A 27,978-nucleotide genomic window follows, 5' to 3' on the forward strand; every position below is an offset into this window, starting at 1 on the left:
AAAACTTTAAATCAGGTTGGGGTCTACATTTTTGTGAATCTGGACACACTTTAAGGCGAATTATGTATTTTAGTATTATTTACGAAATTCCGATGTTTTCAGAGTATCATGTTATGTTCTATTTCGTTTATGACGTAATGAGGGATCTCTTAATGCTATGCAAGATCTTTAAATGCTATATACATACAGGCTTCCTACGTCATTGTAGTTGCGAATGGACAGTAAAACCTATTTTCTGGTGTTCTCTGGTAAATTGTGAAACAAGTTCTAACAGTTCGTGGGAAAATGTTGCGAATGGTGATTTGAAAAGCGTTAATTTAAAAGTAAATTTAATTTTATGCAATGTGAATTGTTAGGTATGAGAATCTCTTTGTATTTCTTAAATTGCAGAGTGTTTGACTCTCTTTTAAGCTTAACACTTTGAAGTCCAGACATTTACATCATTTAAAATTTTACTGGCACATTTGTGTAATGTATCTTAGTGTAACACATGCAAAAAAGACAAATACTGTATGTGAAAGTGTAGCTTTTCTTGCAGCTTCACTATATACATTAAATTAAACCATTAATTTTTACTATTGGTGTGTTAATGCTGCATAACAGTGATGTTGCTATTGGCTGACTACATCACGTGCCCTATCCTCTGAAGATCGGCTGGTGAGATCACATGATATGAGCTATGACTGGCTTACAAAAGCATCGCAATCTCGATTTCAGTAAAGTGCTGTGATTGGTGGAACTCAAGTATATACTTTCATAATACAAAAATAGGCAGCGTACATGTTGCTGCACATAGAAGCTTGTCCCAGTGCAAATGTGCCTGGAAGTTTTACGCTGGTCTGTAAAACCTAAACCATTGAAAGATTGATAAGTTTTACAGTTCAGAGGGGGAGTTTACTATCGCTTAAATTGGGAAAATGTGTATTTTCAGCCAGGAGAAAATATACTTTCGAGCAGGAAATCAGGGAAAAAGGTTTTTTGCCCCACCCCATATATACACCCTGAAAACAGAACTGGTGCCACCTCAAGGTCAAGCAGACCTGCCAACTGCAGGGGAGCCAAACTTGGAGAGTTGATGAACCAAACACCACAAACGAGAATAGTGTGTGTCCCTTTGTACAGATTCTAAGACACATTAAAACTAGGGAGTTCTTTTTCAAACACATTGTAATTTTTATGATTCCACTCTAATAACTGCAGTTCAATGTATTTGGCAATAATAAAGGAGTTTTTAAAGTACACAAAGAAAGTTTCTTTTGGAATATCCTTCCATTAGTGAGTATTAATGTCATCAGGAGGCTGTGCTCTGGAGGAAAATAGAACAGAATGGGATGGGGGGCTAGGAATATCAAAGGTTGAGGGGGTCGCCACTGTATGAGAATGAATGGTATGTTGTAGGAAGAGTTTCCACCTGTGCAGTAGAGAAAAGCTGATGTTGGGAAGAAAACAACAGTCTTTCAAGCAGTTGTCAAAGTCAAGCAACAGTGTTGGTCATGATGCTCAGCAACTGGTTGGAAGCTGTCTCTTGGTCACATTTTGTCAGTGGCAATTCATGTTGGCAGGCAGCTTGTTAGTGTCCATGCCCACACAGAATACCACACAGTGTTTCCATTCCAGTTTTCCCACTGTTTGAGAAAAACAGAGTATCAATTTGATATTGTGGTTGTTTTGGCCCACTTTTGTCCATGTTGTAGCTGCAATCCAACAATCTCTTATGAAAGCTCTTTTCCTTAATTTGTTGTCATTGTCAGCTTATTTAGAGAGTTCCTAGCTAATATTACATCTGTCATGTTTACTCCTAAGTCATTAAACAAGGAGGAAACTCTTCTGCGATGTCGTGAGCGGTCAGTTTTTCAGCTAAAATGTCATGGCACAAATCAATTAAGTCACTTATGTAAGTTCCATGATAGGTGAAGGTTGGTGTGCACCTGAGCCTTCCTTTTCTAAATGCCACCACCCCGTGAACTGGGAGAACCATTTGTAATTTACAGCTTGAAGCATCATCTTTGTAAGCTTGCTTCAAGAGTTTAAACATTTTCCTCCACCGTCAAACAAGATTTCTCACTCAACAGTTGCTCCTGTAAATCAGACATTGGGCAAATCACCAAGAACACTGGATTGCCTTTCGCTCAATAATATGTGGAACATTTAGGTAGATAGCCATTTGAAACAAGAGCATATATGCCAAAAGATTGACTGCTACAGTTTTGCCAGTGGTCTGTTGATAGGGCATCCCAACAGCAGAGAGAGAACATGTGCACAAACATCTGTTTTAAATGTGAGACTAATGAGAAGCCATTTCTGTGTTCTATTTGGGTAATTTACTGCTTTCTTATTGCAGAGGATGAAGAAAATGTGAAGAATCTGTTTGCTGAAGCTGAGATGCCTCTGGAGCAAGTAATGGCAAAATATCGCCGTGATATGATTTCTTCAAGTACAAAAAAATCGAAAGACGGTGATGATGAAATAGGTGATTATCCAGACTTGGACAAGGAAAACATACCTGAAGCCTCTGGATCAGGAACAGCTGGCATTAAGCTGACAGATTGTGAGTCAGATATAGATGCAAACAGTTCAGATTCTCAGGAGAAACCATCAGCTGATGGTGATAGGGCAGCTGTTTCTGATTGTGATGCAAATCACAAGCCCACATCATCAACTGGTAATGGAGAAAGTGAAACAGAACCACATTCTAAAACTGATTCACCTGATGTCATGGCTTCAGTTAGTGACAAAAATAAGGAACCTCTTACAGGCAGTGACACTGAAACAGCAGAGGAATTGAAAGTGAAGGAAGAAATGAATGGAGAACATAATGTAAATGATGGTGATCAGGGTGCTGCAAGTGGTGAACCACAAGGCAAAAGTTCTAATGTTACTGGCTCAGAAGCACCAATAAAAAATGGTGAAGTCAGTGTAAGTGAAGATAAAGATGACACATCTACAAATGAAGATAAAGGCAAAAGGAAAGCAGTGCCAAACTTAAACCAGTGCATACTTAGGAAATCTCTGAGACAACATGCTGCAGTTGCATTGTACCATTCTCTTCTGGGTGGTCAGGATCAAAGTGATAGTGACTCTGATGAAGCAGATGAATCATTCAAAGCATTTGACAGGTAAGTGGCAGTTTTTTCCATGTCTTACACTTTAACATGAAAATAAAGGAAATCATCTATTTTTTGTTTTGTTGAACTATTTTTAAGAAGTGTTGTTTCATAAACCAATTAGATTGTGGTCAGATATAGTGCGTTCGAAGAATGGAAAGAGAGTTTTTGAATGTCGTTTGGGCATTGGAACTAACCAAAATCTTTGTTGTACCACCGTGGCGACCAGGATGTCAATTTGTTTGGAAAATAAGGGATTCTTAGGGAAGTAAACATGACTGGAAATCTCGTTGAATTTAGAGATTATCTGAGGAAGTTGAATTCTTTGTTGATGGAAATACATGCATTGGGTAATTTCTGTACAAACCCAGATTCTGCTTTGGAATCGTGGTTGTGGAATGTGTAAGGAAAGGTGAAAATATGCGTTGAAACATTGTAATGTTTGTTGCTCGATTGTTGCTACCTCGTGCACGCTCACTAATGATGGAAACCTCACTGTCCACAAGTTCTCATTTTATTGTCCATTTTCCATTGCGTGCTGGAGTGTCAGTGCTCATGAGAATTTTTCATCAGTCACACAGCAGAAGTTTTTTGAAATGTGCATATGGAGCTGAATTTTGTGTTTTTATGGGTGTAGCAATCTAATGCTTAAAGTTAACAACACTGTATTTTACGGACTATAAGATGCACCTTAATTTTAAGCAATAATCTAAAAGTCACATTTTTACCATTTTTGTTATTAGATTGCAAAGCGACTAAAAAATTTCTTGGTTTATAAAACCAAGGTGACGGACTGACCTTTAAAATCCATGAAAATAGTCATCTGAACATCCTCATCGTCCTCTTGATATAGATGATGGTCTTCACTGCCATCGAGAGTGTTACTTATGCTTCACTTCTTGAGATATAACAGTGCCTTCTGTTACCCTAGGCCATAACTGCTCCACAATCAACCAAGTGTGCCGGTGGATAAAACATTTTAAAACTTCTTTTGGCATGAATTCATGTTGGGTTTCATACATTTGTTCCGTCAAGAAGTTGCAGTTGTGAAGTAAGTTCTCCCAGAATAACAGCAAGCTCTGCATTTCCCTGTCTGAGTTTCTCTTTGACAGACGTTTCAAATTACTACCAAACTGAGCTTGCATAAGTAAATTGTCCTTCAGTAAATCACCTTTCCTTCTCTCCCACACTCGGCTAATCCATAATTTCCTACCAGCTTCTTCCAACCAAACCTTGTCATGTATGTGAAGAATGACACGTGGTGGTATTTCAGGAGGTTTTGGCATTGTTTTGCGCATAAAAATGATTGTTGGATTAAGTTTAGAACCGTCAGCACAACATGCAAGGACAACAGTGTAGTACATTTTTTCATGTCTGCTTGTTTTTATGGTTTTAGTACTTCGTATGGCAACTGATCTGTTACTTGCCACATCAAATGTCAGGAGTTTAGCCCAGATTCGCTATCTGGCTTAGTACCACAGTGGTTTTATTTTGAAGTTGGATAATAAAGCAATGGAAAGATAAAAATTTCCTTTTCATACTTGCCGTATTTTCTGAGATATTTTGGTTCACATGCTAAGCCCGTGACACTTCACAAACATTTAGCATCAACAAAGTCCGCCCTTAAAGTCTGCATGTATTAGAATCATTTTTGTATAAATTCACATGCATTGTGACGATGTTCTTGAATCCATTTCATTAGTCATCTTCTAGTTTTAACCATTCTGCATTCAGTCTTGTATTTGCACATTTAATCTTCCTCACTTTTTTAGCCCCAATCCATATTCACCTACTATGTGTCCTTCTCTTCTTTTCCTACTACCGAATTCCAGTCACCCATGACTATCAAATTTTCATCTCCCTTCACTATCTGAATAATTTTTTATTTCATTATACATTTCTTCAATTTCTTCGTCATCTGCAGAGCTAGTTGGCATATAAACTTGTACTACTGTAGTAGGTGTGGGCTTCGTATCTATCTTCGCCACAATAATGCGTTCACTATGCTGTTTGTAGTAGCTTAGCCGCATTCCTATTTTCCTATTCATTATTAAACCTACTCCTGCATTACCCTTATTTGATTTTGTGTTTATAACCCTGTAGTCACCTGACCAGAAGTCTTGTTCCTCCTGCCACTGAACTTCACTAATTCCCACTATATCTAATTTTAACCCATCCATTTCCCTTTTTAAATTTTCTAACCTACCTGCCCAATTAAGGGATCTGACATTCCACGCTCCGATCCGTAGAACGCCAGTTCTCTTTCTCCTGATAACAACATCCTCTTGAGTAGTCCCTGCCCGGAGATCCGAATGGGGGACTATTTTACCTCCGGAATATTTTACCCGAGAGGACTCCATCATCATTTAATCATACAGTAAAGCTGCATGCCCTCGGGAAAAATTAGGCTGTAGTTTCCCCTTGCTTTCAGCCGTTCGCCGTACCAGCACAGCAAGTCCGTTTTGGTTATTGTTACATGGCCAGATCAGTCAATCATCCAGACTGTTGCCCTTGCAACTACTGAAAAGGCTGCTGCCCCTCTTCAGGAACCACACATTTGTCTGGCCTCTCAACAGATACCCCTCCGTTGTGGTTGTACCTACGGTACGGCTATCTGTATCGCTGAAGCACGCAAGCCTCCCCACCAACGACAAGGTCCATGGATCATGGGGGGTGGACAGGAAGTGCAAAATGGCTAAGCAGGGATGGCTAGAGAACAAATGAAAGGATGTAGAGACTTATCTCACTAGAGGTAATATAGATACTGCCTACAGGAAAATTAAAGAGACCTTTGGAGAAAAGAGAACCACTTGTATGAATATCAAGAGCTCAGATGGAAACCCAGTACTAAGCAAAGAAGGGAAAGCAGAAAGGTGGAAGGAGTATATAGAGGGTCTATACAAGGGCGATGTACTTCAGGACAATATTATGGAAATGGAAGAGAATGTAGATGAAGATGAAATGGGAAATACGATACTGTGGGAAGAGTTTGACAGATCACTGAAAGACCTGAGTCGAAACAAGGCCCCCGGAGTAGACAATATTCCATTGGAACTACTGACGGCCTTGGGAGAGCTAGTCCTGACAAAACTGTACCATCTGGTGAGCAAGATATATGAAACAGGCGAAATACCCTCAGACTTCAAGAAGAATATAATAATTCCAATCCCAAAGAAAGCAGGTGTTGACAGATGTGAAAATTACTGAACAATCAGTTTAATAAGCCACAGCTGCAAAATACTAATTCGAATTCTTTACAGACGAATGGAAAAACTAGTAGAAGCCGACCTCGGGGAAGATCAGTTTGGTTTCCGTAGAAATGTTGGAACACGTGAGGCAGTACTGACCTTACGACTTATCTTAGAAGAAAGATTAAGGAAAGGCAAACCTACGTTTCTAGCATTTGTAGACTTAGAGAAAGCTTTTGACAATGTTGACTGGAATACTCTCTTTCAAATTCTAAAGGTGGCAGGGGTAAAATACAGGGAGCGAAAGGCTATTTACAATCTGTACAGAAACCAGATGGCAGTTAGTAGAGTCGAGGGGCATGAAAGGGAAGCAGTGGTTGGGAAGGGAGTAAGACAGGGTTGCAGCCTCTCCCCGATGTTATTCAATCTGTATATTGAGCAAGCAGTAAAGGAAACAAAAGAAAAATTCGGAGTAGGTATTAAAATCCATGGAGAAGAAATAAAAACTTTGAGGTTCACTGATGGCATTGTAATTCTGTCAGAGACAGCAAAGGACTTGGAAGAGCAGTTGAACGGAATGGACAGTGTCTTGAAAGGAGGATATAAGATGAACATCAACAAAAGCAAAACGAGGATAATGGAATGTTGTCGAATTAAGTCGGGTGATGTTGAGGGTATTAGATTAGTAAATGAGACACTTAAAGTAGTAAATGAGTTTTGCTATTTGAGGAGCAAAATAACTGATGATGGTCGAAGTAGAGAGGATATAAAATTTAGACTGGTAATGGCAAGGAAAGCGTTTCTCAAGAAGAGAAATTTGTTAACATCGAGTATAGATTTAAGTGTCAGTAAGTCGTTTCTGAAAGTATTTGTGTGGAGTGCAGCCATTTGTGGAAGTGAAACATGGACGATAAATAGTTTGGAAAGAAGAGAATAGAAGCTTGCGAAATTTGGTGCTACAGAAAAATGCTGAAAATTAGATGGGTAGATCACGTAAGTAATGAGGAGGTATTGAATAGGATTGGGGAGAAGAGAAGTTTGTGGCACAACTTGACTAGAAGAAGGGATCGGTTGGTAGGACATGTTCTGAGGCATCAAGGGATCACCAATTTAGTATTGGAGGGCAGTGTGGAGGGTAAAAATCGTAGAGGGAGACCAAGAGCTGAGTACACTAAGCAGATTCAGAAGGATGTAGGTTGCAGTAGGTACTGGGAGATGAAGCAGCTTGCACAGGATAGAGTAGCATGGAGAGCTGCATCAAACCAGTCTCAGGACTGAAGACGACAACAACAACTACTTTTATATGTATTCTTTATTAGCCCGCCAAACAGAATTTCTTTTTTTCTGTTGGTGGAGGGCTGAAATTCTGTTCAGGTGCTCTGTTTCCATGGTCTTCTGCTTTTGCTGTTTCAGTTTATAGCCTTCATCATATGAATGCCTCTTATTTCTTTCCATTATGCAACTAGCTACTAACAAAATTAATACACTGTTACTGCTAACAAAAATCAATTTCAGTTAAAGTTCTCTGGCACCACAGACTGTAATAACACGCCATAGGTCAGTGTTCTGGGTTTGTCATGGCAGGGCAAGAAGGAGGCACTGTTAGCAAGTTTTTGAATCTCGCACCTCATGTTTGTTGCATTGGTGTACTGCTGCTGTCAGTTGAATCCAGTGTTGCCATATAGAGGTTTCCTATGATATGGTTGCTAAAGCTAGCAATTCTGTGTGTGTGTTTGTGTGTTTTGTTCATTGTGCCTGTCTGCCGGCGCTTTCCCGCTTGGTAAGTCTTGGAATCTTTGTTTTTAATATATTTTTCCCATGTGGAAGTTTCTTTCTATTTATATATATATATATATAGTGCCTCTTATTGTCAGTAAAATACGGTAACTAAACTACAGAGAGCATTTGGTTTGAAACTTGGTAAATCATTACTATCATTCTGTTGATATGAGATTTCTGTGAGAACTGTTAAAAAAACATATTCCTGTGAAGAGTTTTTGTGCATTTGGGGTTACCATATGACACACTGTTGACAGACAGCAGTAATGATGGAATTTCAGGGGTGACAAAAACTTGTAATTTGCAGAACTGTTGTTAAAAATGAGTGTGTGTTACTTTATTTTCAGGGTTTTGGTGTCTACTGATTTAGCCAAAAATCTCTCCACTGGGGGTGTCTTTGTGAATAAAGGGGGCATTTTATGGAATGTAAAAGAATTAGCGCTGTACATACTAAGGCCTGCAAAACTGTTGGGCAACAGGGTGGGATGGAGAATGTTGCCAAAACAAAGTTGTTCTGCTGTGTTAGGAATACATGTTTTCCTTATGCATAACACGCAGCCTTTTGTGACACAGGATAATTGAAAAAGATGATGCTGTTAAAAGTAAAAGAATTGGAAGCAAAAGCATGTAGCAGTATTAGCAAATGTCTGAAAAGCAGAAGTAATCAAAATTGGTCACAGGGAACTGTGTAATATATTGAGGATAAGTTTACAGTTTTCTTTAGTACATTGAGGCAAAGATCAGTTATGATCTCCTCAGTTTAGATATGGCAGAAATTTCATTTATTATGAAGAAGTTCGGCTGTTTTATAGTGCGTGGGTTCCCCCTTTTAATCTGGTGGCTGTGTTAAATGATTAAGATTATTGTTGGTTCACTGACCAATTCATAAGAGTTGCCGTGCCTCAAAATAAAAGTTCCTTTTCGCTGTTACCTAGTAAGGAATAGTTTCATGCAAATTCCCAACTTTAACAACCACTGAATGATAAAGTAGTGCAAATTTTATATGTATAGTCTGATCAAAATTACTCGACAGTTGCCACATAGGCTGCCGGTTACTCCTCGGTTATGAGTCACTTCACAAATCACGTTGAAGTATAACATGGATCCATGTTGGAAGTGGCTGCAAGAGGTAGGACGGAAATGTGAGATGCTCTGTTGACAGCTGATTTTAAGTGACCAATGACTAAATTGTGGCAGATGGCTCATTTTGTAGCCCTGAATTTAAACTCTTGTCCTAACCAAAAAAATCTTGTGATGTGCAATGTATCTGGAAAAAACAGCAATCAGCAGTCTGGGGCAGAACTAAAATTATGGTTGTTGTTCAAGGCAATTAAAGCTAACCTGTATGAACAAACAGAAAAATTTCAGTTACAATGCTAAAAGAAAAATGTAAGTTCTCACTCTCATGTGTGATGAAATACAAAATGAAAAGGCCAGACCCAGTATTTGGGATTGAAACACATAAATAAAGAAATCCATACAAGGAATTGGACGTGAAATGACTAATTGTTGTGGCTATTTGGCAACAGCAAATAGCTCAGGTATGATGCTGAGCCCTCTGATTGGAGGAAACCAGCTCCAACATGTAAAGTGTCAACTATAAAATAGTATTAATTGGACTATAGTAAGTTTTTCCTCAGTGTAACTCAAAGTTATAATAAAATATTTACTTGCAGTGGTTCTTCTACAGTATCTTTAAGATTGAATGCTATTTTTTGAGCAGCAACAAAAATGAGTTTTGCATGTATGTTTTTACAACCCGAACTCTACTTGGAATGATCACTAATAAGTGACTTGGCAGTGTAACTTACTTCTTTTGTGGACATGAAAACTAGTAAAATAAAACTTGCTCTCACACTCAACAAAAAGTGCTTAAGAGAAATTTGGAATTTAAGTATGAAAATATCAAGGAAATAAGAAACTCCCTGGCTAACTAAAACTGTGTGATGGACCTGGACTCAAATCATGGACCTTTGCCATTTGCTTGTAACTGAGCTCTCAAAGCATGGCCCAAGCTTTACTTCTGTGAATGGACTCAAATCATGGACCTTTGCCATTTGCTTGTAACTGAGCTCTCAAAGCATGGCCCAAGCTTTACTTCTGTGAATAACTCATTTCCTACATTCCAAACTCAGAAGTTCTCTCATATATCGGTACGGCACATAATTTTAATCTGCCAGAAAGTTCCAAATCGGTGCATATTCTTTGCAGAGTGAAAATTCATTCTGGAATCAGGAAATCTTGTTGTCTGATAGTCAGTGTCCTGAGGGCAGATGTCGATTAAGTTTATATATGCTGTATGAAGTGTGGAAAATAGTCCTTAATATGTGTTTGATTTGGAACTTTCCATTGTTAAGGTACTGGTATAGCCTCCCTTTCATATAAATTTTTGATTTCGTCTTTTATGCTTAATTGTGGTACTGAACAATATGCCAAATGTGTTGCTCAGAATATTACTTCAGAATTTGTAAATTTCCTGCAGATACCTGGTTTATGATCTTCCTCATGGTGTGTTTAGTCTGCCAAATTATCTACCTACCTTTTTACCGAAGTTGGTTGGTTTGTAGAGAATCACATCATTTAGAAAACATTGTTTTCTATGTACATTTATCATCATTTAGAGTTCTACAGCTATAAAACACATGTGACTCCATTGTAATATAATATACAGTATTGCAAAAACTTTCTTAATGATTCCTTTCATATGAAAGAATTCCTTGCATGGCTAGTAGAATCATGATTTGTACTCTACATGAAACTTTGTGTGGCCTCATAATTAGTTCAGTAAGACATTTCACACGTTGGAGAAAAGCATGGGCATACAAGCTCCAATCATACCTCGTGAAGTGCTATGGCAGTCTGAACAACTTTTGCCTCATCAGTGAGTCTTTGATTTCCAATAGGATTATTGAGAATATGCAGTATTTTCCTGTGAATTATGGAAGATGCATTTTTTTCTCTTGAAATATGCAGTAAAAACGGAAGTTGTGAAAAATATATAAAATAATGTGACTTTAAAATACAATGCAACCCATCACAAAATAAGTGAAGGGCTAAGTTGTGATTCTATTTCTATTTTAAACTCACACACAGAAACATTCTACCAAACGTGCATGTGTACACATGAAACTGTAGTTCAGTTTGCACTGTCAGGCAACAAAAGTTTGGGATGAGGAGGTGTAGAAAAGCAAGTACAAGCACTAGAAAAGGAGCAGATAATGGAGAAATCAGTACAGTAACCTACAATAAATTCCTTAGGTCTCTCCCCAAAAAGGACTTTCAAAAGTCATGAAACAGTGAATTTTTATTAGTTTGACTTAAGATACCAGTGAACCTGGCTCCCATGTAGTTTTGTCTGCACTAAAATAAAATGATTCCACAATTTTCTGTGTGTGTGTGTTGTTTAATTGTTTTTGTCTTAATATTAACACCCCAAGTCAACCAGATGTTATTTTCAGGCTGCTGGGAGATATGGCAAACCCGTTGTGCCTTCTGTGAGTCTTCAAGTGTATTTTTCTCTGGTGTTTAGACAGATGTTTGCAGTTTAATTTTAGCAATGTGTAGATGTTTGTAGCCCAAATAAAATTTTGGGAGACAGAATTGCTGCCTGGTACTTGTTATAATGCTTGTGCGCACTCGTGCTTTCCCTCCCTTCCTCCCCCCCCCCCCCTTTTTACCATTGCTGCAACAGTATTTGTTAATGATTGGAGTCTTCTTAGCATTGTCATAGCCAGTTACTACTGATTACTATCTCCTATGTCAATTTTCACCTATCTTTTTAGCACTTCATTTCTAACTTGTTCTGTACAATTGTCCTATTCTAACCTTTTTATTCCTTGTCCATGGATCTGCTTCCTACACTAACCATTCTCTGCAAAAAAAATTCTGGAGTCACATTTTCGCAATTTCAGTTGGTTCCCACATAACTATTTTTCATTTTGGATGCTTGCTTGCGAACAGTAATTATGGTTTTTAATTGTTTACTACATATCATGTTATCATTGATTGGTGGACCATGGTATTTGAGCTGTTTTACTGGTTTAATTTTTCTCTTGTCTTGTTGTTTTCTTTTCTTTTGAATCGTGGACCATACACTTAGCTTCATTCTTGTTAGCTTTTATTCCACACTCTTGAATGTGGATCTCCAGTTATTGTGTTCATTAGATATAACAAATACATAGCCTAAACCCTTGGGTCATGGAACATGAAATTTGGAGGGGTTGCTTACATATAACAAAGACAACCATGAAAGAAAAGATTCTTTTTAAATTCACCCTCTAACTTTTTGTGGAACAGTCACATGGAGTGCTGCTAATTGTTCTCTGTAAAGAGACCCTTTTCTGATAAGTGAAAGTTGGCTGTCTAACAGCCACTTCGGAGTGTTTATCCACATTGCCAACCTTAGCTATGTAATGATATTGTGCACCATAACAATAAGTAGTCCTTGTGAAAATAGTGTTTTGAGTAGTGGTGGTGGTGGTAGTAGTAGTAGCTGTAGTAGTAGCAGTAGTTGTAGTAGTAGTAGTAGTAGTAGTAGTAGTAGCTGTTGCTGTTGTTGTTAGAAATCGGCAAAGAGGCTGTACCTCATTCTTCTAAAAGCTTGCATCAAACATTGTCTCGTTTCATTTTTAAGCTATAGGGTATCTGTGTGAGGAGGAGGAGGAGGCAGGGCAACAGGTGGTGGGTAATGTGTGATTAGTTCTACATCAACATGGATACACTACAAATCAGATTTAAATGCCTGGCAGAGGGTTCATCGAACCCCTTTCACAATTCTCCATTATTCCAATCTCGTATAGCATGGGGAAAAAGAACGCCTATATTTTTCTGTGTGAGCTCTGATTGCCCTTATATTATTATGGAGATCATTTCTCACCATGTAGGTTGGCGTCAACAAAATATTTTCACAATCGCACCAAAAAGTTCGTGAGAAGTTAGCGCCACAACGAGAAATGCCTTCATTTTAATGCTGTCCACCCCAAGTCCTGTATCGTGTCAGTGACACTCTCCTCTATTTCATGATAATACAAAACATGCAGCTCTTGTTTGAACTTTCTCTATGTATTCTGTCAGTCCTTTCTGGTAAGGGTCCCACAGTGCACAGCACTAGTCTGAGGTGGACGAGTGTAGTGTAGGCAATTTCTATAGTAGATCTGTTGTATTTTCTAAGTGTCCTGGCAGTAAAATAGTCTTTGGTTAGCCTTCCCCACATTTTCTATATGTTCCTTCCAACTTAACATGTTAGTAATTGTAATTCCTAGGTATTTAGTTGAATTTACAGCCTTTAGATTTGACTGATGCATCACGTAACTGAAGTTAAACTGATTCCTCTTAGCGCTCATGTGGATGAACTCACACTTCATTATTTAGGGTCAGTTGCCAATTTTCAAACCATACATTTGTCTTTCCTTAATCGTTTTGCAATTTTTTTGATCTTCTGATGATTTTACTGGTCTATAAACAACAGTGTCAGCTACAAACAACCTAAAATGGTTGCTCTCAGATTGTCTCCCAAATTGTTTACATAGATAAGGGCCTATAACACTACCTTGGGCAATTCCAGTAATCACTCCTGTTCTACTCGATGACTTTCCATCAGTTACTACAAACTGTAACCTCTCTGACAGAAAATCATGAATCCACTCACATAACTGAGACACAACTAAGCACACAATTTCACTACAAGCTGCTTGTGTGGTTCAGTGTCAAAAGCTTTCTGGAAATCCAGAAATGCAGAATCAAGTTGAAATCCCTTGTCAGTAGTGCCCAACACTGTGTAAGTAAAGAGCTAGTTGTGTTTCACAAGAAAGATGATTTCTAAACCCATGTTGACTGTGTGTCAGTAGACCATTTTCTTCAAGGTAATTAATAATGTCAGACACAATATATGTTCCAAAATACTGCTGCATATCAAAGTTAATGATACAGGCTTGTAATGTAGTGTATTACTGCTACTAGCTTTCTTGGATATTGGTGTGATCTGTGCAACTTGCTAGTCTTTGGGTACAGATCTTTGATCGAGTGAACAGTTGTACATGATTAAGTATGGAGCTATTGCATTTTCATCTTCTTTGGTGAAGGAATTTTGGAACGCTGTGTTTAGTAGCTCTGCTTTGGCAGCACTGTCTTCAATAGTATTTCCATTGCTATCGCGCAGAGAAGACATCGATTGTGTCGTGCCTCTAGCATACTTCACTTATGGCCAGAATCTCTTTGGATTTTCTGCCAGGTTTCAAGGCGGTTTTGTTGTGGAAACTATAAGCATTTCGCATTGAAGTCCACACTAAATTTTGAGCTTCTATAAAAGATTGCCAATCTTGGAGATTTTGTGTCAGTTTAAATGTGGTATGTTGCTTTCGTTGTTTTTGCAACAGTGTTGTGATTCGTTTTGTGCATCGAGGATTATCGGCTACATCTTTTGTTAATTTATTTGGCATATATCTTTAAATTGCTGCCGACAATATTTCTTTGAGTTCAAGCCACATCTGCTCTACAATTAAATTGTTAATACAGAGGGAGTGGAGATTGTCTCTTATTAAGGCATCGAGTAAATTTTTATATGCTTTTTTGGATAGGTGTATTCTTCGTTCATTTTTGGAGGCTTTGGGGGTTACAATATTCAGTCTCACTATAACAACACTGTGTTCACTAATCCCTGTATCCATTTTGATGCTTGGTATTAGCTCAGGATTATTTGTTGCTGAGAGGTCAAGTGTGCTCTCACAGTTGTTTACTGTTCGCATGGACTCACGAACTAATTGCTCGAAATAATTTTCAGAGAATGCGTTTAGCATAGTTTCTGATGATGTTTTATGTGTACCTCTAGAATTAACCATGTATTTTCACCAACATATCGAGGGTAGATTGAAGTCGCCACCTACTATAATTGTACGAGTTGGGTACGTGTTTGGAATCAGTCAAATTTTCTTTGAACCTTTTAGCAATTGTACCATCTGAATTGGGAGGCCAGTAAAAGGATCCAATCATTATTTTATTCCAGTTGCCAAAAATGACCTCTGCCCGTACTAACTCACAGAAACTATCTGCTTCAGTTTTGCGACAAGGTAAATTACTACTGACAGCAGCAGACAAGCCACCACCAACTGTGTTTAGCTTATCCTTTCAGAACACTGCTAGCTTTCAGTGCCTATAACAATTTAAGCAACAGTGCTTTCTTTTAGCACTTGGACCTCTGCTACTTTCCCAACACACCTACGATAATTTACAACTGTTACACTGATGGTTCCTGTATCTACATCCTTCCCTCTATTTGACCTGCACTCTTTGTGACTGAAACCTGTTTTGTGTTTTCCTTGAGACCCTCTAACCTAAGGAACTGCCCAGTCTATGCCACACAGCCCATCCTACATGTGTAGCCACCTCCTGCATGTAGTGGACTCCTGACCTATTCAACGGAACCTGAAACCCAGCCACCCTATGGCACAAGTCAAGGAATCTGCAGCCTACATGGTCACAGAACCATATGAGCCTCTGATAATTAGATTAATACATAGAGATTAAAAAACCGAGCTTCTGAAGCATTCAGGAGAGACAAAATAATTCACCCTTAATTAGGAACTTGTCATACTTTGCAAAATCTGTTTACTTTCCACCACAAATGAAAATGCAAGAACTGTGGTTATTAGATATTAAACTAACACACAGAAACTCAAGAAACTAAACTATCAAAGCACACAGATGAAACTATACAATTCATTCCTGGCTAGGAACTCGTAAAAGTTATAAAATCGGTTACTTCTCTGTTGCTGCGTCTGTCTCAGCCAGTTGCTGCCACCTGACTAGCTGGCTGCCTAACACCCACATGTCTATAGCTCCAATAAAATAACTTGGATAGCAGTGGTGGGGCCAGAATTACCAGTTTGCAACCACCCACTCTCGAGAAGGATCTGCGTGTGCCTACTGATATGGCTACACTCAAAGTGGCACTAAAGAATGAGCTGTGATTGGTTGACCCATACCAATTAAATTTCTGAAACGTCAGTCACAAAGCTATCTTTATCAAAGTATAATTGGAGGTCCTCTGTGTGAATGGGCTATACAGGCTTCATCATAACCTTGTATACACACAGACAGACAGACAGACAGACAGAGAGAGAGAGAGAGAGAGAGAGAGAGAGAGAGAGAGAGAGAGAAAGCTCTCGGTGGTACTACATAGCACATTTAGAAGAACAGTGATTTGGCCCCAGCAAATCCTAAATTATATATTAGTGCTACACACTTGTCATTAACTCAGTAGGCATTCACTTTAGCCACTGGTCAGATCACAAATGGGTGTCTTGATTTAGCCAGTATCCGGAATAGAAGAAATTGTTGTTAATTAAAAGCTGTTTTATTCAATTAATAATACAGATAAATGACTTAATGAAAATGAAAAATCTTAAAGTATTATAATTTATCACTTGAAAGTAAAGTGCAGTTTGCTTTTCTTATCGGCAAAACATACTGGCTATAGGTAGTTGATGTAGTTGTCATCTTTTTGTACAATAATTGAAATAACCTTCAACAAGGAGGAATCAACAGTCAGTTGTGTTACATTTGAAGTGGCAACAGACATGTGCATAGTCAGTAAAATCTTAGTTTCTCATCACTAGCGGCTATGTTTTGTAGAAATTTGCATCTCATTTTTTATTGTTATTGTTTTAATTATTGACTGTAAAGATTTAAAAGGTTGTTCATGCTACGTGCCTGAAGACAGACTTAATATGTTGACATTGACTGTTAAAGTTGTGATTGGGGAGCTTTTTGATTTTCACTTTTGCAAAAACTTCAATAGTTTTTATTTTCCCCCTGGAATGGTCTTTCATGTTTTCTTCTTTTGCTTCTGTTTAATTTTCCAACAAATGATTGCTTTTGTCAAGAATCATTAGCATATTCTCATCGGTTTATAGAGTGCTTATCTGATTGTCCTCCCCTCCACCCCCCCTCAGATTTGATAATTACAAAATTAATAGAAATTGGCCTTCCATGTCCACTCAGTAGTCAGACCCATACTTGAGTGCTACGGACCAAACCGACAAAGTACTTCTAACAGAAGTAGAGCCAAAAATAAAGAGATTCACACATAAGGAGAAGACTCAGCATGTTTGAAATGCATTGACAGGTTTTGTTTTCCAGTCAGTACAATGTAGACCACAGGCTATATAAAGCTGCAGTCAGGCATGATCATTAGCAAACAAAATTTGACACCAGAGGGGATATTCATAGGGATCATCGATCCCTTCTGGTGTTGAGGCCATAATCAACCTCATTGATGTACTAACCTTTCCACTCATTTCAAAATAAAAAAAAAGAGTAATGCATAATGCAAAGTGTTTGGTAACAGCTACTGTGCAGTTTCTTGCTTAGGTCGGCAGTGTCGTAAACAAGGTAGTTCAGGTCTGACTTCTACCTGTATATGCCTCGACCACAATTCAAAGCACCTGCTGCCTAAAACTGCCACATTAAAGCATCCTTATTCACTATATTCACAATAGGTTTCTATAACAGGACTTACTGAACTGATTTCCCAGTTCCACTTTTGGTTGGTCACATGAACGTACTTGGGTTGTTAGGTTGTCTTGTTAACTTTTTCATTAATGTGGGCGAATGACTTTCGTGTAGTGAGGGAGAAGTAGAAATATTAGAGTGTGAAGTTTTCTACCTCTGGTACTGAAATGGAGAGAATCGGCCATTGTGCTGTCTAAATCAGAAACTGGAATAATTGATTTTCAGATGCAATGTTTGTGACTTGTCTAACAGAACAGTTTGAGCCCTTAAAATGTTAATATAACAGCGAAAACAGCTTCCAAAAGCCGTGTCGCATGTAAGCATAGTGATTATACCAAGTTTTGCTGCCAAACAATTGTACATGTTCCTTTGTTCTAAGATGTTAGGTCCCATGGCATTATGCAGTTTTGTAGACCATGTCAAACACTGAGCACACCAATAAGATATTGCATTTGTGCACTTTTCTGTTTTTGGAAACACACTCTTATGTTTATCTTTCCAAATTGCACTTCGCCAGCTAATAGACAATACCAGTAATCAAAAATTCATTGAATTTTGGATTTTTATTTGCAATAAACAAAGCTATTTCAAGCTCTGTCACATAAAATAGTTCACCTGATACATTTCGTGATAAAATAGCATTTATTTAGCAATATCTTGTTTTCATATTTTGAGGCAGAATTCTCAGGTTTTTCAGATTCATACTCATTATGTCCTTCCGAGGAATGAAATTTATCTCTGCACAATGTCATTCTGTATTTAGTTTACACAGGCTATATTAGGTCCATGTCTAAAAGTTGCAGGTGACCGACTTATGCAGTTGGCAAGAAAAGACAAGTCATAAACTTTCCAGGTAATGTTGTTACCTTAGGGTGTGCAGAGCATATGTCAGTAATATAAAGCTTTCTTCCCTCTGTAGCCGTCTCACTACCTAAGCTTCTACGAATATTTGTACATATTATATATCAGTTGTCATCCAGGCTTTGCTAATTGTCGTTACAAAGTTGTCCTTGTTTTTTAAACACATAGGGGAACACAATTTTCTGACTATTAATTGCACTAAATTTTCTTTGCTGTCACCCTTTCTCCCCCTGAACAGAATAGGTTTATATTATTGAAAGAAAAAAAATTACAGGGGACCCCCATGTCATCAGCACTTGAAAACGCTTTTGAGCTCCTGTCTGTTCTAAGTTGTAGCAAAATATTTGTCTTCAAATGTTGAATACTTTCCATGTCTACTGCCTCACTTCATCCACTTAAAATAATTTTGGTAATAGAGGTTGTGGCACTTTCTTTTTATTTTCATATTATTTGTAAGAGGATAGTTTCTAAGTCCTTAAGGGGTCTACACACCTTTAGATTAGCTGTGCAGCTTGTTGCTTGGGATGTCTGAGTGATCAGCTGTATCATTACCTGACCTAACACATTTTTCTGGCAGGCCATCCGCCTGCATGAGAGATTAGGCTTTTGCGACTATAAACTGCTCAGTTCCGTCTTAATTGTCATCTGCCACATGAACTTCAACCTGTTACCATCGCTCCATGGAAAAAAGACATTTTTTATGTTTTATTGATAAGTTCCCAAAATTTACTGAAATGAGTATACAGAATTAGTTTAGTGTTCTAAATGGGTGAAGGGAAAAAAGTAGCTGTGTGTGATATTTTTAATATAAAAAACTGTGGCTTTTTGGATCTTGACACAATTCATGTTGTAGTGAAGCAAATAAACAACCTTTGTCGTGCTTTTTGGAATTAATTAAAAAAGCAGCACGGTTTTAGCTATACAAAAAATGTAATTTCTCCTTTTTTCTGGCCCCTGTTGTCACTTTATCTTCACAAACACTGCACAGAATGCTAGAGGACTGAGGGGAAAACAATGTATAGTGAGCTTGAGTTTAGATAATCAAAGATTTCTACTTGTACAGTTATACAGAAGTCATGTATACCCCTTTAAAGGATGAATGTTTACCCATTTTCAATAAAGAAGAAAACCACGAGTGTGATCATGAATGCCTGCTTATTTTTCAGTATATTCTGCTCAGAGAAGACTCCACCAAACAATGTCAAAGAGTTAACATTGTGGTTTTCTTACACATTAAAAATCATTGTGAGTTGTTGCTGAATCTTAGCTTTCTTCTTTTGGTGGCTATAACTAAAGAAAATTTTCAGTGAAAAATTCAACAGTTCGATAAACAACAGTGCCGTCAGTTTGTGCACTAGGACCTAATGGCAATGTTTTCTGTGACATCAGATTTCGTAACCTACATGAGAAAATTGGCAGTTCTTCAAAATTATTGACCAGATACTATGACCAATCTATTGACAGAGTAAATTCAACTACAGATGTTTCTCCTAATAGCAATTTCACACAGCTCATTTCAAAGTTCAGAAATTTCTTCATTCTGGGTTTCTGTTTACAAACTGTTTTATATTTATTTGTTAAAAGTGGACATTTTCTTAATGTGGACTTCAGTAACATTCTTCTTATGCATTTTCACTGGTGCCAACAGAAAGATTTGTTAAAAAGTGTGAATTCACTAAAAGTTGGCTCATTATTACACAGTTTTACTGTTACAACAACATAATAGATGGTGTTAGAGCATTATTACTAGGAATTTCAACAGGCACAGCCCTACGTAGCAAAAGTGTGCATCTAGAGATGATCTGTGTCACACTCAGTGTACGTGAACTTGTTCATGTTTTCAGTCCAAGGATAAGTTTGCAGATTTTTATACAAATGTATTCTGTGCAAGTCGCCTCTTGCCTCCATAACAACTGCAGCCTACATCGATTTGAACGTGCTTACTAGCTCATTCTACAGTTTTTACTCCTTAAATATCCGACAATTGCCAAACTGTTTCTTGGCGCCTCAGGATGTATCCTATCAACAGATCTCTTGTAATGCCATAAATTTCTTTTCTTCCAGATTCAGTTCAGTACCTCTTGATTAGTTTTCAGATCTACCCATCCAATCTCAGAATTCTTCTGTGGCACCACATTTGAAAATCTTCTATTCTCTTCATTTCTGTTCGGTTCACCATCCACATTTTCCTCATGCCTAAAGCCACTCACAAGACAAATACTTTCAGAAAAGATTTCCTAACACTGAATTTATATTTGAGGTTAATGTATTTAGCTTTAAAAGAAGGCTTTTTTTCTGTTGCCACTGTGCATTGTTGTTTGTTTTTATTTTGATCATTGTCAATTATTTTGCTGCCCAAATAGTTACTCATCTACTAATTTGTTTCATTTTCCCATTCTAATTTCTCCATTGTGATTTAATTTCACACCACTGTATTGCTTGTGTTTTATGTTCATTGATTTTTTTTCTTTGTGTTATGTTTGCGGAACACTATCCATTTCATTCGATGGATCCTCAAATTGCTTTGCCATTTCTAACAGAAATACAGTATCATAGGCAACAATACTTCCCATAAGAAATCTCTTCTTGGTTTCCTTAACTGCTTGCTCAATGTACCTATTGAATAAAATGGTGGATATGTTAAAGTTCCTTCTCCCTTCACATTTACTGCTTCCCTTTAATGTTACTCTTATACTAATAATTGCAGTCTGGTTTCTGTCAAGTTGTAGATAACACATTACTTTCCATTTATTATTCCTGATAACTTCAAACTTTCAAAGAGTGCATTTCAGTCAACACAATTGAAAGTGTTTTCTAAATATGGGCTTCTCTTCTTGCAATCTGTTCTGAGACAAATAAAGTTGATTGCAATGTGTCCAGTATGCCCACTTTTCTTCAGAACCCTAATTGATCTTCCATTAGTATTTCTTCGTGGGCTAAGCAGCAGTGGGACAAAACCCACTCATTTGATGAGACACCTATCAGTCTCCATCCTGGCAATACTTACATTCATGTGTAGAGGCAAGGAGAACATCATTTACACCCTGACAGCATTGTACACCACCAACCCTTACCAACAGAGTTTTTCTTTGAGTGGAATCACGTATAGACACCCTTTGTGTCAATATGTGGGAGGATGTTTGGTGTGAAGTATGGGGGCAACGTCATTGCACGCATTGTGGCTCTATGTGGTGAACATATTGAAGCATGATTCACGCTGATGGAGAACAATGCACACCTCCACTGTCGTAATCTTGTGAACACCTTCCTAGTGGAGTGTAGAATCAGTCAGAAGGAATGGCCTCCTTATTCTCCAGACCTCGTCTACACTGAGAATGCATGGGCCATGCTAAAACGAGCTGTTTGCAATCATCCTGCCCCACCAGAAACCTTACCATAGTGGCTGCTATGGAGAAGGGGGACAATACCCCACAGGATTACCTTGACGATTTGTCAAGGGGCATACCTAAGTGCATTCAAAAACAAAAGTGTCTCCAGTTAAAAGGAGGAACGGTTGGTTCATAAACTGTAGTGTTTCCAGTGGAACCTTTTGTAAGGTTTTGTTTTTGTCTTTCTGTTTGTGTTTATCATGTACCTGACAGAACAAAATCATTTCTGAATTTAATTCACTGACTCAAATTCCTTGACTTTAGTTGTATTAGGTATAAATTTACTACCCAGGAGTGACACATGAAAGTGGGACTTGAACCTGGCTTTCCTGCTTGCCGTGAGTGGTTGCCTTAACCCCTGTGCCTATATGCGCATGCTCCCCAGGTTGGCTCAAATGTCCACATATCACACATTCTTGTTTCATAGCCCACTGAATTCATCACCTAATCTAGGTCTACTGGGGAACGTGTTTGGATAGAATCCTGGTCTGGCACTAATTTTCATGTTGCTGTTGGGTAGTAGATCGATATGTAATATAACTGATGTCATGGAATTCCCTGTCAGCAAATTAATCTTGAAGTATTTTCTACAACTGTGAATCATCTAACAGCATCTGTTCTTTCAGACATGGGTGTAAGTGGAGCAAAATCAGTTTTGTACCTGTTATGCCCATTATTGTTAAAGCATTTGTTTTCACAACTGTGTTTTGAGATTCATGTTTCTCTCTTGAGAGACAAAAATTTAAGCAGCCCAATTTTTATAATATACTGCTGTTTCTCGGGGAGGCAGAGCTGATAAATGCAGAAACTAAATTTTGTACTTTCCAACTCATTAAGTTTCTCATTTTAATTTTCATTGGGCAAGTGGTAGTAATCAGTCTTACCTCATTCTAAAATTTATCACAATCAAACAGCAATTCTGGCTCAATGTTATCAGATGGTACAATGTAGCCGTGCAAGGACAGAGGGTTATGGATACATTGAATCTAGTTAAAGAAATAGACCACTTATTCTTGAACTTACCATCTTTGTCATTACACAGAGAGGTTTTGCCTGAATTAGCACACCCAAATTCATCTCTGTATGTTTTCAGGGAAAACATATCCTCATCCTACTAGTTTCACAGTATTTTTATCTTCTTTGCTAGAAAAGACAAACTACTTCCTGTGCATCAAATTAAACATAGCTTTTAAGCACAATATTCCACACTCTTAAAGCTGGTAACGTAAGTTGAATGGAGTGAAATAATGTATGCAATGCTGTCACATTCACAAAGAATAACTGCAAATTTTGAGAGCACTTATTTCATCCTCACAGAAGAGGTGATTTTGGAAGATACATGCCTATTGTATTCAGTTATGAAAAGCAGATTTCTAAAATCTGTTTTTACCTTCACGCACTTGGATTGTGTGTAAAGTCCAGAACAATCATTAGACAGATACACTGTCATAAAATATCAGCATTTAATCATGAAAACATAGTAAATGAGAATATGTACTCTGTTTATAGCCTAGGATATTTTTTAAATTGTTGATAAATAAATCAATCAATCAAGCCTGATTGTTTTATTAAATTTAGAGTAAAATGGCATGTACTCTTATACAGAGGATCATTTCTTACAGGAGATGTCATTTCTTCATTGGTAATTAGTTAAATGTCACTCTGATTCCTATGTGTTGGTCCTGAAGGTACTGGAGACTTTTCAGAATGACTCCAATCTTCTTGTGGAAGGTGAGTTTGGATAAAAAAAAAAAAAAAAACAGCTCTCAGATTTCTTGTTTGTGAACATCAGAGAAGGGTAACAGTTTATATGATCTTTTGAGTGTTTGTCTTACGGATGCAGAAAACCATATGGTATGGCCATTGCCTCTCAACCACTTACCACATTTACCATAGCAGTTCTATTATGTATGGTTTTCAGTTTTTACTGTAGTAGCACCCAATTAATCAGAGTAGTTTTTGTGCACCTTCATGGTGGTTGAAGTTTGTACTTTTATGATGGTCAGTATCTGAGGGGGAAAGGAGGGGTGGGCAGCAAGCTCTAGAGCCTTGTGGAGTTTAGAAGGCAAAAGTAGTGAGGAGATTTAAAGTAGTAAGCAAGAGTATATCATGTGGCACCATTCTGTTTTTCATGCATTTTCTAAATGTTTAGTTGAGATTTTCACATCAAAGAACTTATGTTGCAGCTGTATTGCTCACCAAGTACTGATTGTGGATCATGTGAAAATATTATGTGAAGAAACTAGAGCTATATTCTTTTGTATGTGTAATTTAGTCAGATTCAGACTGTTCGTATTCATATACTGTTTGCCCCATCGTTGCGAATTGCGAGGAGGGTAGCAGCTCAAGTTCTGGTCTAACGCAGTGAAGGGAGCACGATTATTAAGGTTGGTGTATGTGCATTGATTTTGCCCTATCAACAAAAGAAGCAGAGCCATAAGAAAGGAATGGGTGTTGTAGATGAATACGTAAAACTTTTCTCACCGCATAATACTTAATATGTACAGTGTTCTGAAGATGAATACCAGACAGCAGAAAAATTGAAAATTTACCTCCATTTGTGAAGAATCCAGGAACTTTAGTGGCAGTTGTTGGTCAAAGTTAAAAATATTATTTAGTGGGTGTGGTATTGAGCATCTTAAAATAATCAGTGGGAGGAAATTACTTATGAAGATAAGTGATATTGTGCTGCTTAGAAACACCAGAGATTTGAGGCAGTAGGACATCTTGCATTGTTACTGTGACACAACAAATATTAAATCAGAACCACATAAGATCTATGTGACAGAAAATGTGTGACAGGCTTGGTTGTTGGAAAATTCAGAACCTAATTTGACTTAGTCACTGATGTGGTATACAAATCAGCTGTTGCCATACATTAAAAAATCCCTAGTATTTTGATGGTAAACACCAGCATCCATCTGGTCAGTGTAAATAAAAAAGCCCCTACTGTATACATTATCCCTTAGTGCTCACATAAATGAAAACGGTAATTAAGAAATACAGGATGTCCATAAGAAAAGTTCGTTTAAAGACACTATAAAAAGAGAACCAACAAATTCTGAGAATGACATCAAATTTGAACAATATATTATTGACACGGGAGGGAAATATCATGGACCAAAAACATTTAACTGATATTTTACCAGTAGATGGCACTGTAAGCATCTTAAATGTAAACAGAGTCGGCTATGCCTTGTTGGGGAAAGCAATTGTCAGATAAGTGGCGCAAAGTAAAAGTTTTTACAAATGTTAGTCTTCATAATCGTAGATGAAATAAAAGTTTTTGAAGTTGGATCGGTGTTAACGCATTTTGTTAAGAGTTGGAAAGAACTTGCCATGTATTTTTGTTGCTCTGCTGCAGGTGATTCTTCTTCTAAATTTCTTATATGATGACAGGCCAGATAATGCCACTATTTACTGATAATGCGAAAAGTCAAAGCAAATTTCAAATGTACACAAATTTATTTACAACACACAGTTCAGCTCAGTCTCACACTGTAATTTCTCTCCCACATGCTTTCTTGCAGGTCTTATATACGTTTGCTAACAATTTGAATATTGTTACATATAGTAATTTTGTTAATTACAATCACAAGCTTTTCAAAATTACAGAAAATGTTATCATTTGGAGATGACAGTTGGAATACATGAAATAGATTACAATCCATAGGGAAAAACTGAAATAATTAAAATAAACAAAGCTGATTACATTTTTGTTAATAGCACTGCAACTACACTATCTGAAGTATTTCCATTCGTTTCGTGCTTAAAGTAAGAGTGTGATTTTTAGTGTAGACAGAATTTCAGTATGTAATCCAGTAGCTTATATAAACAGTTTGTTTGCATTGTCAATTAGTTTTGTGTTCTGAATTACGGTAATTATGCTGTACTGGCTAGGGTAGTGAGCTTCACTGAGGGACTTGATATGAGATTGTGTGGTAGGTTCAATAGAAGAATTAACTTCAAAGTATAACAGATTTAAAAAAAATTATTTAAAACAATTCTGTTAACAGTACTTGTTTATAAATAGGATTTTTCATTTAGTTGTCTGGGTATACATGTACAAATTTTTGCGAATTTCCTACTCGAGAATAAGCCACGCATAGTTTACCATGAGAGAAGCAAGACTATTTGAGGTTGATGCCACAATATTTTAAAGTTTGTCTTTGCACTTTGTTAATCGAGAAACTGTAGCCTAAGTTAGGTGGAAATTGTTCTTCGGTTTCTCTGCATCTCTCAGTACTCATATTTGTATGTTGGGAACTTAGACATGCTTCGCACTCTGAGTGTGTTTCATTTTCTCACTGTTATTTTTGTTTTTGCCATTTTGCTTCTGAACTGTCAAAATATAAATCAAATCTACTTTCTGTTAAAAAAATACACTAAGTACACTTTACACATTTTGCACTTTATTTTTGATTTATATTAAGTCACTGTATCACTTTGATTACTCACACTTCACCATTTTTTGTTCACTCACTGCACTACTTTTTCTGTTCCTCCCTTTGTACTGATAAGAAACTAACTTTTGAATCCACTACAGATCTTGCTTTATATACCCCTACCAATCTGTAGCCCCACCATTGGCAAAGTCCAGATCATACCAAAAAGGTTTCGAATGATTCTCAATGTTCCAGACCATTCCCCAACATTCGAAAGTGTCCTGTAATGTCCACAATGATTTGAGATGTTTCCGAACATTCTGCAATCTTCCTTAATGTTTTAGACTGTTCTAGAACATTCCGGATCATAGTGGAACATTCCGTAACATGTGGAATGTTCTTGAATACTTCTGAATGTGTGCAGCTGGTGACCCCCAGTTGTGCTCATTGTGTGTGTTTCCCAATTCCACTTAGGTGAAGGGTCGATTCATTACTGAATACAACACAATCCAAAGGATCTTTATCGTCATGTTTGCAAAGTTCGCACGTAAGCTATTGTCTGTAGTCTTCAGACTTACAAGAACTGAAAATAAGAATGTAGTTTAAGCACCCCGTTACATTTCCAAGCACTCACTGGAATTGCTAATTCACAACTAGCCTTCCGAAGGGGTTTCTTGGGTCCCCATGTGAAAGACGCTCACTAGTTCAACGCGTCCTTCAGTTACTCTGTTATTCCGTACTCTTCCCTCTGTACAAAGATATACAAGCAAAAGTAAGTTGAATGCAAGGCGATAAAACTCGTATATTTATTTTGAAACATTGAAACACCTTGTGTGTGTGTGTGTGTGTGTGTGTGTGTGTGTGTGTGTGTGTGTGTGTGTGATGTTTCTGGCACTACAAAATACAATATATTTTGTACTTAATTTGCTATCCAATTCTTTGTAAATGAAAAGTCCTAACTGCAATTTAACAAATGAGCAACCCATGTCCCTACCAATAGATGTACATAATATTAGCCAAACTTTGACATGGAGTTGTTGGAAATTACTTTAGAGTTCAAGAGACGAAATTACATATATGGGTCCTACCTAATGAGATAATAATGAAGGAATCCAAATTAGCATCAAAATCTTATGAAAAATGAACTGTTATGATTCAGCTATAAATGCTAAATGAATAGTGATATGGCGGCTATGGTTTGAGTTGCGCATTACACCATTTGTATTGTTCCGTTTGCACGACTGCACAAGTTCAACAGTCGACAGGTGTGGCATTGTTAGTTAGGTACGCCCATCCACCGTGGCAATGTCATACCACATCAGATAAGAAAAATTGGTTTTTAATTATCATGAGGCCAAAAACAGCATAAAAAGCAAACTGACATCAGTTTCTAATTGTCATGAAACTGGCACTAGACATGTTCAGTGTGCTGTCCATTACCTGCCACAAATTGAAATCTAGAGTCGGCGTATTTCATAACAGAAAGTGTCTCTGGGCTAGCATGCAGAATGTGTTGCACAATATATGCCTTCAATTCGTGTATGTTTCTAATTGGAGCTCTGAACACATCTTTCAGATAACCCCACAACCAGAAGTCACACGGATTTAAGTTCAGGTGATCTAGATAGCCAGGCTGTAGGGAAATGATAGCTGATAATTCTAGCATTTCCTAAATGCCACTGCAGCAGCCACTTCACTGAATGTGCAGGGTGCAGAGGAGTGCCATCTTGCATAAAAATAACATAACCATACATGCAAACTGTTG

General features: G+C 37.6%; 1 protein-coding gene across 6 annotated transcripts in view; it reads left to right on the forward strand.

The window, feature by feature from the left end:
• LOC126334539 (probable protein phosphatase CG10417) overlaps positions 1-27,978 on the forward strand; it is a 94,855-nt gene that overhangs the window by 18,317 nt on the left and 48,560 nt on the right. For 4 of the 6 annotated variants that reach the window (XM_049996903.1, XM_049996911.1, XM_049996937.1 and 1 more), the window contains exon 3: positions 2,342-3,116. In XM_049996903.1, coding sequence (XP_049852860.1) covers positions 2,342-3,116 — 775 coding nt within the window. Of the gene's footprint in view, positions 1-2,341; positions 3,117-11,529; positions 11,566-27,978 lie in introns of all 6 variants that reach the window. The other 2 variants (XM_049996920.1, XM_049996929.1) reach the window with 1 other exon arrangement.

This window comes from Schistocerca gregaria, chromosome 1, assembly GCF_023897955.1.
Source record: "Schistocerca gregaria isolate iqSchGreg1 chromosome 1, iqSchGreg1.2, whole genome shotgun sequence".
In the NCBI taxonomy this organism is placed as follows: Eukaryota; Metazoa; Arthropoda; class Insecta; order Orthoptera; family Acrididae; genus Schistocerca; species Schistocerca gregaria.